The sequence below is a fragment of the Lepisma saccharinum genome, chromosome 2, assembly GCF_977018435.1.
Source record: "Lepisma saccharinum chromosome 2, izLepSacc3.1, whole genome shotgun sequence".
NCBI classification, from domain to species: domain Eukaryota; kingdom Metazoa; phylum Arthropoda; class Insecta; order Zygentoma; family Lepismatidae; genus Lepisma; species Lepisma saccharinum.
Window position 1 is genome coordinate 194,720,860 of NC_139230.1, and position 14,625 is coordinate 194,735,484.

Consider the following 14,625-nt stretch of genomic DNA (forward strand, 5'->3'; position numbering starts at 1 on the left):
GGAGGGGACGCATAGTAGTTCGGATCGCTCTAACGGAGTAGTGAGCACAGCACGCTACGACGCCAAGGGCCCTGGTTCGAATCCCGACCTGGACATGGGTGTCCTTTGTGAGTGTCCCTTCACAATGTCACCCCTCATCGTCACAATTGGCCAAATGGGGCAGAAAGGTGAGCTAAATAACAAAAATGAAATCAACGCGGATCCGTTTGAAACTGTATATCCAGTCTATCTCTAAGAGGAATTAAAGCAAAAAAAAAATCTTCAGCTTTCTATGGAAAGGTAGGGGGGTTGCAATGCTTACGGGATCGACACAACAACACCCTTTATTTAGATTCATACACAGGGTGTACATTGTAATACTCGATAAGTGTTATAGTGTACTTTTGACCACGGTTGTTCAAGGTCCAGGAACGCATAAATTCTAGTGGGTTCTATTGGGTTCCGTTGCAGGATCGGAACATTCTTTCTCGCACAGTTTTAATTCGGTCCAAATTGCGTATTGTTTCATTGAGAAAAGGTTCTGGACCGTATTTAAATTGATACGGAAAAAGGTTCCTGGACCGAATTGAAATGCTTTAAATATGAAATATTTACGTTTAGAACTCATTTACGTTTGCTGATTTTCTCTCCCAGTCCGGGATTGATTTTTTTTACAATTACAGACCAGGCTTAACCGATTAAAAGTTGCCTTCTAAAAATGTCCGCGAGTACGTTTTACATTGGAATGTCACACTCCGGTTGTAGAAAACGTAGCGCAGGGAATAAATCAAAACGCTGTTGTTCTCTCGAGGGCCAGATTAAAAAACTCCCTTGTCGAAGAGAGAAGAATGGGGCTACATGAAGAGTGGTAACGTGACTTCAGCGTTTGCGTTTCGCCCATTTCTACCTTGTACCTTAGATTCTCGAGACAGCCAGCACCTGGATTAGTCTTTCATGCTCACAAGTGGATAATTGTTTATCGTCAGGTCCGTATTCGATCCAAGTTGCATATTGTTTCATTTCAATTCGGAACTTCGACCCTATTTAAACTGATCCGGAATAAAGGTTCCTGGACCGAATTGAAATACTTTACAGATAAAAGGTTCTTTCCGGTCCAGAATCCATTTACGCTTACTGATTTTCTCTCCTGCACCGGAATTGAATGTATTTAAAATTCCTGAACCTTTAACAACACTGCTTTTGACTGTGTCAAAAGGGTAAGGCTACACCACACATATGTTTAGAAGATTGTTCTTGTATTTTTCATAACTACTTGTAGTAATATTTATTTATTAATTGTTATTAATTAATAACCTTGGATCCGCGGTGGTTTAGTCCGTAGGGCGTCTGACTGCCACGCGTGAGACCCGGGTTCGATTCCCGTTGTGGATGATCTAAGGTTGGAATTTTTCCGGTCTTGTCCCGCATAAAGAGGCTCTGCGGCTCACTCAGCCTCAAATCAATGGATACCTGGGGAAACCCTGTGGGCGGGGCGGCGGCCGGAGCATGGTGCTGATCACATCACCTCCAAAATGGCCGAGATCGAGAATGAGTGGGGCTCTAGCCCCACATGCCCCAAATAATGTGTCTTCGTGCGCTGTGCTATGTACCCTTACATTTACTCGTAGTAGCTTTCTGCCCTACATGTGAAAAGTGTAGCGTTAATTCTTTACTAATAATGAAAATATGGACAATGAAACGAGACAGTAACAGAATCAGAAAACAACGAATAAGCCTAAATCGCGCCCAAATTAACATTGATTGGTTTTGAATGAAAGTTACGACAAGCTGTGATATTACACAAGGGCTAATCGAGACTTGAACTACACTTTGGACATGTCTATGGCTATAAAAGCGAAGAAGCAAATCGCTATATTACAGCGTATTCTATCTTAAAATAGCTCGTCATGTTTTATTCCTTCGTATTATAATTATTGACATACGAATCGGGGCCGTGGATTCCCTTCGTGGCGCGGACTACGCATACAGGGAAGCAAGTACAATAACCGAACGTAATAGTTTCTTCATTTTTAATTCAGTTTTTGTACACAGTAAAAATGTACTTTGTTTCTCCTACCCAATGTGGGAAATTTGAGGCTTGCCTTCTTACAGTGGGGCGCAGCATATGCATATGTAGAAACGAGTATTTCTAGAGCTGTCTCATTTGTATTGCAGATCACTCTACAATAACCAAATGTACAAATCAATTGTTCTTATGTACAATAAAATTATCAATCTATTTTGTATATTTCGTACGTGAATTTCACTGCTGGAAACTAATAGAAGTTTTTAACTCAACTCACTGGATGTAACCCAATATAAAAAACCCAAACATAAAATAAAATTTAACGTGGTATTTTTTCTACACAGTGTTTTCAAAATACATTAGTTTCTATTAGATTTGTTTATTATTTCTTTGAAGTATTAACTAATAATTAAAAAACTTGTATTTTAGATGGATAAGTAAAACACTGCCATCTATTGGGACTTCTTAAAAACGAGATTGTAATGACAAATCCCTTCTTCGTATTCATTACATTCGGTTCACATACAACACTATGTAGTATTAACATTAGTGGTTGAAGTGGTTGTCTGCTGTCGCTTTGAACTTCGCAAAACGCCTGCTTAGTTTCGCATAATGGATGACACAGTCAAAAGTAAAAGTAAGTCTACTTTATGCGCAGCAGGGGCGGTGCCAAGGGGGAGGGAGCGAAAGGGACTTGCGCATCCCTTAATTTTCTTCAACATCCCTTTTTCAAAACCTATGTTCAACCGAAAACACTAACTCTTACAGTGATAGAATATATTGCAAAGGTTTTAAAAAGTGTGTTAATGGCAAACGAGAATTTTGCTACATAGTTCAATAAGACCGTAACGTGTGTCTGAATGTTTACATTCTGTGTTCACCTTCTTGGAACACGTAACACAGATGTCATCATGGACGTCCAGAAGGGGGGCAAGTGAGCCCACGACCTCCCCTGAAAAATGGATGTAATTCTAAAATTATATATTTCACATATAATTTCACACATATAATTTCATTTCACAGTGATTTATGTTAATTATTACAAGAGCGTTGGGGAAACATGAAAACTTAAAACTGAAGGAGTGTTTTTTTTATCCCCACTGGATCCGCCCATGTTAAACTGGATATCGTTACCGTCCTTTAAGGGTCAAAATATACCTGGACAGGGCCGCCGTTAGGGGTGTGTGACGCGTGTCATTCGTTACGTCACAGGTAACCTATGGCAAGTGAGTGAGGAACAAATAGATATGAAACGAACGGAACAAAAATGCTATAGCCTACTCTGTCCCGGGATTGATTGACTAACTTGGTGTTTTAAGTTCACGTTATGCACAGTAAGGCTAATCAGGACTGGACCTACAGTTTAAAGTGGGATCCGAACCACTATGTGCCTCCACGGAGTATCGAACCTAGGACGCCTTGATTGCAAGGCGACGACGCTACCACTGCGCCATCAGGAAGGCCCCAACTCTGTCTCGGGAATCCCTGTAGCGAACGAAGGAAAGCAAGTCTCTGCGCAAGTAGGGGCTTGAGAGGGCTCGACCAATGAACAACTGCGAGGGAACGGGATTGCGTAGAGGGGGAAAACGCGACTGCCGTTACCAGCCTTTGCAGCGGCGTTTACTGGTTTGCTCCGCCCACTCGGTTTCTCCCCTTCTCTAACATTATGCGTGGCCCTGTTCCAGAGATTCCCGGGATAGAGTATAAGAACGTTGGAAGATGATTATGTTTTTTCAGTACGGTTGGTTTGGATTCCCGGTAAAAATTCCCATTCGAATTTATTGATCTGCAAAATGTTTATGAATACGCCACGAATTTCAGTTCGTGTAGTCAAAGGTTAGCTTCATCAATACGTAAGTTTCATATACCGGGTGGCCCAAAAGTCCCGGAACGGTCAAATCTCGTGAGAAATACACATCGAATCGGAAAACGAAAAAAGACGTGTTTAATAAGTGAAGAAAGCTATTCAATGATATCACACCTGATTCCCCACCCCCGCCCCCTGTGGGTGGGGCGGGGGGCAACTGTGAACTTTTAAATGGAAATCCCCATTTTGTATTGTAGAATCGGAAAGAGGACTTCATTCCGAGTCCAACGAGCTATGAACCATCCTCCTAGCTCAATTAGGAACGGAGGTATGGCGATTTTAAATTTTCGCTAGAGTGAAAGCAATTGCAGATTCGGAATCTGCACGTGAAGACCTTTCAATAGAGTATATAGTAGACCCCCCTTTCCATATATAAAATTTAAAATCGCCAAAAAAACCTCCCCCAAATCAAGTGTGATATCATTGAATAGCTTTCTTTCACTTATTAAACACGAATTTTTTCGTTTTCCGATTCGATGTGTATTTCTCACGATATTTGACCGTTCCGGGACTTTTGGACCACCCGGTATATGAGAGGTTCAGATCACAAGTGGAGCAACTCCACTTTTCATGAAAATTGAGTTACATGTATAACGTTGAAGTGTAGTACCAACATTTCAGTGCTAGAAGTAAATATCTCCTAAGTTTCAAATTCTTGCTGTAGAGGCACCACTGTTTGTACTCCAATAGATAAACATAGTACGTACTAAGCTATCTAAATGTGTATTTTCTCACAACTGTCTTGAATGAATTTATGCCGCTTGTGCAATGAACCCTTCACATTGATCTATTGCATTCGTAATATTAGTGAATAGAATGTCAGAAACGATTTGGGAGTAATTCGAAACGTAAACTCAATGCGATATAAATAGTGCAAATTCTCAAATAAATAATAATTATTCAACCAGACAAACCACACATAAAAAATTGTTTAAAGAAATTTGAAAAGAAAACGTGCCTAGCAACAATAGAAAATAATGATGATTAGTGGGAGAGAAAAATTAGAAGAAAAGAAAAGAAAAATGCAGATGAATAATAAGAAACGCCTCCAATTATGTGATTTAGTTTCGTTGTTAAAGCTGAAATATCCTACAGCTTAGGCAACCACCAATACAGGCTGGATATGCAAGATGCACAAGCAAAAACCTGGAAACTTCATTCCAGGCCCGGTCTCTGAACGTTCCCTAATTTATTAATTATCGCAATCACATTCAAGCTAAAAAGTAGACAAGCCACGTAAAATAGGAAAATTTAATACATTGCGAAAAACAGTTTTATTCATAGAAGCTAATTTACATGGTGCCAACACCAGGAATCAAATATTCAAATTTTTCAAGATAGTCGCAAATCATAGTACCGGGTTACATAATTGACAATCTTCAAATTTCGTCACACTAATCATTTTCATAACTGTTTCCATGCCTTGGGCATTTGGTGAAAATGTACGATCACCGGCGATACAAATTGGAGACGTAGATCCTGAAATATTCTCTTCCCTGTGTATAGCCTACCTCTGCGACGATAAGTGAATTTTAATAGCAAACTTTCAATGGCAACTTCTACCGTCGCCGTAGAGTTAGGTAACACACAACACATTGCAGGGAAGCGTGTATTTCAGGATCTAGGTGTCCCATTTTTATTGCCGGTGACTGTACACTGATATGTGCTATCCGCCTTTGATGTATTTCATCTACCATCATCGTTCAGCCTCGCCATCACGATAGACAATTTGGCAACAGCCTAATTACACAAAGTAGAGAGCTTTTAGAAACCTATTTGTCTTTATGTTGAGCAGAGGCCTGTTGAATGAATAAGTAATGTAAATGTGTACAATATGATCCTTATCAATTTTTTATTTCTATGCTTTTAAGTCTCTAAATATTATAAGTTAGAAGTTCAGAATATATGTGTACACTTTGTTCAGAAATGGATACATATCTTGGTTTCATTATTACTATATTCTGTCCCGGGAATCTCTGGAGCGAGAGAACGAAATCAAGCCTCTGCGCAAGTAGTGACTCGAGCGTGCTTAACCAATGAACCAATGCAAGGGAACAGGATTGTGTGGAGGAGGAAAGGAAAGCAGTTACCAAACTTTGCAGCAGCGTGTACTGCCTCGCTCCGCCCAATCGTTTCCTCACCTCTCGCAGCATACGCAGCTGCCTTGCTCCAGAGATTTCCAGGATAGAGTATATATTTTATCAAAGCCATTGATAATTTTGACGTGAAGCTTTCTACTCTGATATCAGCCTTGCTAACACCATCTGTAGTTTGATTTCTTTCGTCATTTCCGAATGGAAGTATGTTCTATTAATAGAGCCGTATCCTGAGTGATTTTCTTCTGTTAGAAATACCGGAACGGTTTTACGAACGCCGATTGGTTAATACATATTTGCAACCATTGACGTCATATTCGTCAAAGTTTCCTCTGAAGCGTGAATCGAGTTGTTGATAAGATCGTGACGTCTTCCTACACAAAAGTTCATTGAAATAATCGATGCATGATAAATATAGGAAAGGATTGGGACGAACTAAAATTACTTGTGCTTGCGTGAATATTTCACGACCTCGAGAATATTTTTGTTTTAAAATATATTTGGAATCCATTAAAGTGAAAGTTTTATAGGGAATAAATAAAACTATATATTTGAACTGTCTAAAAATAAAAGGAATACTAGTCACAATGCCGGTTTCGCTTCATTTAGAAATGAATGTATACGTGTCGAGTCGGTTTGATGGAGAGCGGCAGGGTAATTCCCCCTCCCACCACTCTTGAAATTTCTTGTACAGTCACGGACATTTCTGTGTTGTAACAAACCCAGTGACTTGCTATTGAATCATTAAAACCCAGAACTGTCCATGACTGTATAATTCCGTCCTGGGCATGAATGTTCCTTGTGAGTACACCATCATCAATTTTATCCTCCGCGATTAGCCAAGATTGACAGAAGAGTGAACTAAAATGAACCAAATTAATCAAACAATTCAGCAACTTTTGTACTTCGTTGCTATGGTTACTATAATGGTACACTTCGAATTGACTTCTATGAAGTAGGCTAGGGATATAACTTTTTAAAAATTACCTAAATGTTGAATACATCATTCCCCCTTTCCCTTTCAACTTGGTCAACTCGAACACTGTTGGACCCTGGGCTGCATTTTGCAGACTAACGAGGCTCTGGCGTCTGGACCGACGGCCAGTTCAATCTTTGCAGGACTGTGTGTGTATTGTCCTGTGTTTTGTCCTTGTGTGTGCTGAGTGCCCATTTACAGCCTCAGCTTTTAGTTAAACGACATTACAGTTATGTTATTTTAGTTCTGGTAAGGGGCTGGACCCCGTATAACGCGACGGGTGCAAAATAGCCTAAGTGCTGACGCACCCAAAATTTTAAATTCAATTTCAATTCGAGCACTGTTGGGCATCCCCGATGGCGTAGTGGTAACGTCGTCACCTTGTAATCAAGTGGTCCTGGGTTAGATACTTTGTGGAGGCACGTAGTGGTTCGGATCCATTTTCAAACAGTCCAGATTAGCCTAGCTCAAAACTCAAACTCAAAAATGGAACACTGTTGAAGTTCAAGTGAAGTAAAATAAACCAAACCCATCAATTGACCGACGTGTTTCAAGATACTGACGTGCGTCATTCACACTTTATGCAAGTTAACGTGTTAGTGAAGTCAAATAAATATAAATATTTGTTTCAATTTACACGTTTTGGGTTCCATGTGTGAAATTATTCCAGAAGATATTAATTCTTCTGAAAATTTCTTGCTTTGATTTATTATTGATTATTTTTCGAAATGAAGTCACGAGATGGAATTTAATGGATTGGACTAGAAACGAAAGCGAAAGTAGGACGAAGGAGCAGAACGCATATCTCGTTCTTGCGTCTGCCTATTGTACGTGAAAATCTAATCTCGTTCGATAGCGTGTGCATTAATGCCATATCAATGATATGGGCATCTACAATTCCAATTGTACTGTAAATTGAGTGTAAAGCAGCCTTTTGAGTAGTGTACAGCTTCTTTTTATAATACAGTTAGTGTTGCCCACGAGACGAGACTTTGGCCTGTCTCGTCTCGTGGAAATGCTGTAAAATGCTGTCTCGTCTCGAAAATATTCGTTTGTCAAAGGGACACATGATCAATCTCGTCTCGTCTCGAATTTTTAAAAGCCTGTCCCGTCTCGTCCCGTGGGTAACACTAAATACAGTGCAATTCTACATTGTATACAATGAGCAGAATGATTTGTACTTGCACGTGAGTACAAATTTTAGAGATCAATAACTGCTATGTTTTATCGTTAAATGTATAATATTGACATTGGTTCATTCCCAATGGAATCCTTTATATTTTCCTGCTGAAAACTCTATTGGGGTAGCTAAAGGTGACAATCCCTTTGAAAATTAAATAGTATGTTTTAACACATTTTTATTGATTGATTGATATGGTTTATTTAAGGTCAGTTTTCTGCCACTTTCAGCTAATCGCGAAGATGAGGATGAGTAATGATACAATTAAATTGATGATGGGGCACTTACAAGGGATGCCCAGGCCGGGAATGGAAATCGGGACGACCCGTAGCGTCGTAGCGCGTTGTGCTAAACACAAGGCCACGAAGGTCGGCTAATTGTGAAAGTAATATCATAAGAAAGATATGTTGACCTAATAAGGATGAAACGACACCGAAGTGGAGAAAGTTACATAATTCTGAACTGCATAACCGATATTCATCCCCTAATAATAATAGAATTATTAAACAAAGACTTCGGCGGGCAGGACATGTAGCACGTATGGGAGAGGAGAGAAATGTTTGCAGGGTTTTTGTTAGGAAACGTGATGATAAGAGACCTGTGGGAAGGCCAAGATGAAGATGGAGTGACTATATTAATATGGACCTGAAGGAAATTGGTCAAGAGAGCATTGATCGTGCTCAGGGATGGAACAGGTGGAAAACATATGTTGCTATGGCAACAAATTTTTAAAGTGTTTTAAGTTCAATTTATGAACAGAAAGGCTAATCTGGATTAGAAATACGGTTTAAAGTGCAATACAAACCACTATGTGTCTCCAACGGTATCGAACCCGAGATCCCTTGATTACAAGGCGACGACGCTGTGGAAACAAACCTTTGAGTTTAGGAATGCCAGAGTGTAAGTTCATGTTACAATGCTAAGAATCCAAGAGAATGCTGTAGATATGACATTTTGTTTATTTTTATCCATGCAACAATGTGCATTATTTGCGCAACAGCAGCACCAATTGTGGCAATTGCACAGTGGTCCAGTCGCGATTAGCCTATCTGAGCATAAAGCGAACTTAAGAACATACTTTAACGAACCTTTGAAGCACCAATAGTGTTTCTTCATCGTGAAAATACACATTAAATTATTCAAATTGTTTATAGTGCTTTCCATTAATCTTATTAACTTTTGATATTGTGAACGTTTCTTATTTTTATATTATTTGTCGTAGGTACTATGAAGCATGTGTGGTGAGAGCTGCAAGAGAAGGCTTGGCTTTCAAACATGTAATATTGACGAGCAAGTCAGTTTTCCTCACCGATCACCCACCAAGAGTGGTTCAAGAAGTTGTTCGACTTTCCGATGTCACCAGCATACGAGCGGTAGGTCCTTGTTTAATCTATGCATCATTATAACATATAATTTTAATATTTGTAATAACTAATAATCTCGACGAAAGCTTCTTAAGTTGATCGATCATAAAATGAAGTATTTTTTTGACAGGGCAAAAATAGATATGGGTTCTGCACAATGATGCAAAGACAATGTTCTACAAGTGGTGCTTTTGTGACACCCTGCACCGACAAAGCGGCAAGGAAATGTGACAACGTGACACAATTTTTCATTCAGAGAACATATTCATTTATCCAGGGTGACAAAATTGAATATATTGAAATATCCACAAGAACCATTTACGTTCCTAAATAGTCAGACTTTACCTTCCCCCTCCCCTTCCTAAGGAATTCTGTACACTTTAATTAAAAGGGGATGCAAAATTATAAATGGCTCTAATTCGATAAAAATTTGAATGAAATTTTCAAAACTGAGATCAGGTATAAAATAACATGCAACTTTTGTGGTATCCTGTAGTGTTGAAAGTATGGGATAATGATTACTTTAGAGATTATTCTCAATTCCCCCTCCCTCTGGTCTATTGGATGAAAGATAAAATGACGGTAACAGTTTATATTTGGATCATTTTTCCGAATTTCGTCAATCAAAACTTCTATTGAGCCGAGAATTCAAAACGCATCACAAAACTTCGCCTTTTCTCAACTTTGGAAATATATATTTTAAGAACTATGTAATATATGGAGTACGTATATACACCATTGTGGCCCCTGAACTATTAGAAGTAAAGCAAAAAGAGATTTGTTTCGGAACACCTATTCGTTCGGAAGTTGTAAGCGAATTTCTGAGAATGTGCGATTTTGACAGGGGGGGAGCAAGTGAGGGGGACGGTTGGGAACTCCTGTGAAAATGTTTTCTCTAATGGGAACTAAACATCAGCTGAAATCGACTTTCCCCGGAGTTGATATGTAATTTGACGGAGCTTTAAAGATTCGCACACGGACAGACGTATGAGGAAATTGAAGGGATGATGTAGAATCCAAATGCTCTAAAAGGATGAAAGAAATTGAGAGAGAGAAAAAGGGAAAAGAGAAAGAGAAAGGAAGATATTGAGAAAAGAAGAGAGAGTGTAAACAAAGGAGAGAAAAAGAGAGAAAGAGAAAGGAAGATATTGAGAAAAGAAGAGAGAGTGTAAACAAAGGAAGGGAAAGATGAGAGAGAGAAGCTGTAACTGAAGCTGAGGGCCAATAAGGACCTCACATATAACAAATAATGAGAAAGCTGAATTTTGGCTGACGTTTGGATTTTATAAGGGGGACCATTTTTTACAAAAGTTCCCAAGTGCCCTCTTGTTTACCCCCTGCGCCCCCCAAAAGTGCAAAATCGCACGTTCTCAAAAATTTGCTTGTAACTTCTTAACGAATAGGAGTTCCAGAGCAAATATTTTTTTATTTATTTATAATACTCCAGTAAACACAACGGTATATAGATATACTCTATATATTATATAGGGCTTAAGATATTTACTTTCAAAGTCGGAAAATGATGAATTTGGAGAATGAGGTTTCAATTCTAGGCTGAATATAAATTTTAAATAACGTGATTCGACAAAATAATCCTAATGAAAGATTTAGATTATTTCTAAAGCTTTAAAACGGCATATAATTTTCCATATTTGCAAGTACAGATATGTCAGAAAAATTCCGTGAAACACTGAGTCGCGCTGCTCGAAGTGCTCATTTCTGTGCACGTAGTCAGTTCCAAGCATTGTTTATCTTAGTATTTGTCATTATATCTTCAATCCACGAGAACATTTGGATACTTCGATGTACCCCAAGATTCCATTCTAGGGGAGGGGTTTTCAGGATGGTCGAAACAAAAATTATCCCTACAGGATACCCCAAAAAGTTGTGCGACATTTTGAATTTCATTTCAACTTGGGATTGTTTTCTCAAGAGTATCAAATTATAATCACTTATAATTTCGCATCCGATTTTAAGCAGTTACACAGTATTTAACATTTTGTATGGAGCGGGAGGGTGGAAGGTCTGGCTACATATGAGAGCAAATGACTCGCGTGGATATGTGGTCACAGAAAAATTAATTTGTGTCATGAATGATTTTTTTTTCAACCCCTCCCACGTCACATTCTCGTATTGTCTGTCGGTAGTACAGGGTGTTACAAACGTACCCTTCAATTGTATGTGCTGTCTTTCATTCGCGCCAGGGGCGAAATAAACATTCATCCTGAAATTTACTGGACATATAACTTAACTGTTTCCTGAAATCTGTATTACTTTATTGGCTGAAGCGTCAGTTCACGCAAACAGTCGCATCGTCGCTGTCATCTGCTTTTATTAAGTTAATTGTTCTCATGGTAATGGACCAACAACTAAATGTTATTGATTTACCCGGGATAGCTTAAACCAAAAGTGAGTGTGTTAACCAATCAGCTACACTTAAAATAATATATGCTATTTGCTTCATTTAGTAACAACTTTTGGAAGTATTTTTCGTTATACATAATTTGATTCTGTAATTTATTCAATAATTTATAAAAAAAATATCCATGTTATCTGGTAGTGTTTCCCAACAACTTGACCGCGGCCGAGATAGGTTGTGCTGAAATCTTCATTAATAAATATTTTGTTGTTAAAATATTCTGGTGAACTTAAATGTTTCGGTATTAGAAACGCAACGTGTCAAGGAGTTTGCATTAGGAAACTAATTTGAACCAAATTCTATATTTGTCAACAAGCTTTAGATGTAACTGAATTATTGCTCTTGATGATTATGCTATATTTTATATGCTAATATTTAATTTCAAAGGTACACATCAGTTAATGTAAAAAGAGAAGTATTTATGAGTAAAATTGTTGGGATCGGAGCATAGACTGTTAAAATAAGAATTGACAGGATTGTGATTGATTGATTAATTGACTTGGTGTTTGAAGTCCATTTTATGCACAGTAAGGCTGGACCTACAGTTTAAAGTGGGATCCGAACCACTATGTGCCCCCACCGGGTATCGAACCCGGGACCCTTTGATTACAATGCGACGACGCTACCTCTGCGCCATCGGAGAGGCCCTTGAGAGGTTTGTGGTCTCACGAACCACTGATCTAATATACAAGCATCTTTCTGTACTCCAATATTCATATCAACAACATGAGTAATTTCATGAAGAATAAAGGAAAAATAAAACCATTCATTTCCCTGGAATGAGTGAGGAACCTATTTCTGAAAGTAGGTTTGTGACCAGCGATTTCTTGAATACAAGTTTCTAAGTTGAGTACTAATGTCATGAAAATAGCCAGACATGTGCGTGTGATATCTGTACAAGCGCCGCTCCCTACTCTAGCCTTATCTCAACACATCGTCACGTCAAGGTTTTTAATTCCGGCCTAAGGATATCAGAGTTCCGTGTGATTGGAGTTACTGGGGAAAGTCATGGCATAATATTCACCCGTTACTCATTTTCCTTAATAAAATTACTCTGAAAAGTGTATTAGCCAAAAGTGGAAAGAAAGCGAAGAAAACTAAACCAAATCAAATTAAACCAACAATGATTTACTCAGAAAAGTACAGATACACATGGCGATTTTCTCATGTATGTTGAAATGGGCTCTTTGCTTTACAAAATAACGCCTGTAATTTACGCAAGCAACTTACCATAAACTTACTGTGAAAATCGACATGTGTGTCTGTACTTATCTGAGTAAATCATTGTTGGTTTGATTTGGTTTAGTTTTCTGCGCTTTTCTGCCACTTTTGGCTAATCGCGAAGATGATGATGAGTGATGATATGATAAAAGACACTCAAAGAGAACACCCATGCCCAGGCTGCGATTCGAACCCGGGACCCCTGCCTTCATAGCACGCTGTGCAAACCACTCCGCCACGGAGGTCGGCATCATGTAATGGGCAGCTTAGACACACACACACGAACACACACACACAGGGATATATATATATATATATATATATATATAGAGAGAGAGAGAGAGAGAGAGAGAGAGAGAGAGAGAGAAATATTACCATTCGTGATTTTATTCATAATTCCACTTTCTCTATTTCCGTGACAATTTGAAAAACCTGAAACAGGGATGTAATGATGCATAGTACAGACGTTCAAATGATAGTTAAGAGCGACACTCATATTACACATAAGCTAATGGGGACTGGACTGGAGCTACAGTTTAGACATGTCTATCGCCTCAAGTGAATGTGCAGTTCACCTTATTACACTTTGTTCTATGATAAAATAGCTTTTATTCCTTCGTATTATTGTTGAAATGCAAATAGGGGATGTGAATCATTTTCTGGCTCAACCTAGGCACTCAAGGAAGACAATATTTAAGGACTCACTTTTGTCATTGCTATTGCAGATGACTAGGCAATAACCAAATGTACAAATTAATAGTTCTTATAGAGTAAACTAATGTTGTATATTGGGAGCTTCGAACGTGAATTTCACTGCTGAAACCTAATAGAAGTTTTCCATTAGACTCACTAAGTGTAACCCAACATAAAAATACAGACAAAAAAGAAAATTTAATGTTGTTATTTTTCCTTTATAGTGTTTTTAAAATGCGTTACTTTCTTTTACATTTGCTCATTATTTCTTTGAAGTACTCCGAGTAATGACAGATTCGTGTCTCATGTAAAAAAATAATATCACTGCCATCTACTGGACTCTTTTTAAAAGCCTATTATCATGACAAATCTGATGTTTGGTTTTGCGTTACGTTCAATTTAAATACTATATATATATTTATTTACTTCTTCTTTTGGATGGCAAAGTTAAGGCACAAGCCTTTTCTTACACTTAACCATCTCTACTTTACATTTTACAAATTTAGTTGAAATATCTAACAGTTTGCGAATTAATATTAGTGGCTAAAGAGGTTGTCTGTCGTATTAAACTTCCAAATTATGAGTTTGGTTTCGCATAATGGATAAAACGAAGTCAAAAATCAAAATTTGTTTTAAGTCCACTTGTTCTCATATAGTCTAATTGGGACTGGACCTAGAGTTTAAAGCTGGATCCGAACCACTATGTACCTCCATCTGAGTTCGTATCCGAGACCCATACATTCGAAGGCGACAACGTTACCACCACGCCACCGGCTTTACACACACACTTATAATATATGTATA

The 14,625-nt window shown here is 38.4% G+C and overlaps 1 protein-coding gene across 2 annotated transcripts in view; it reads left to right on the top strand.

Annotated features, from left to right (window-relative positions):
- Positions 1–14,625, top strand: part of LOC145984238 (uncharacterized protein C12orf56-like) — a 178,113-nt gene that overhangs the window by 2,103 nt on the left and 161,385 nt on the right. For both annotated transcript variants that reach the window (XM_083117817.1, XM_083117818.1), the window contains exon 2: positions 9,347–9,497. In XM_083117817.1, the coding sequence (XP_082973943.1) occupies positions 9,347–9,497 (151 nt within the window). The remainder of the gene's footprint in view (positions 1–9,346; positions 9,498–14,625) is intronic.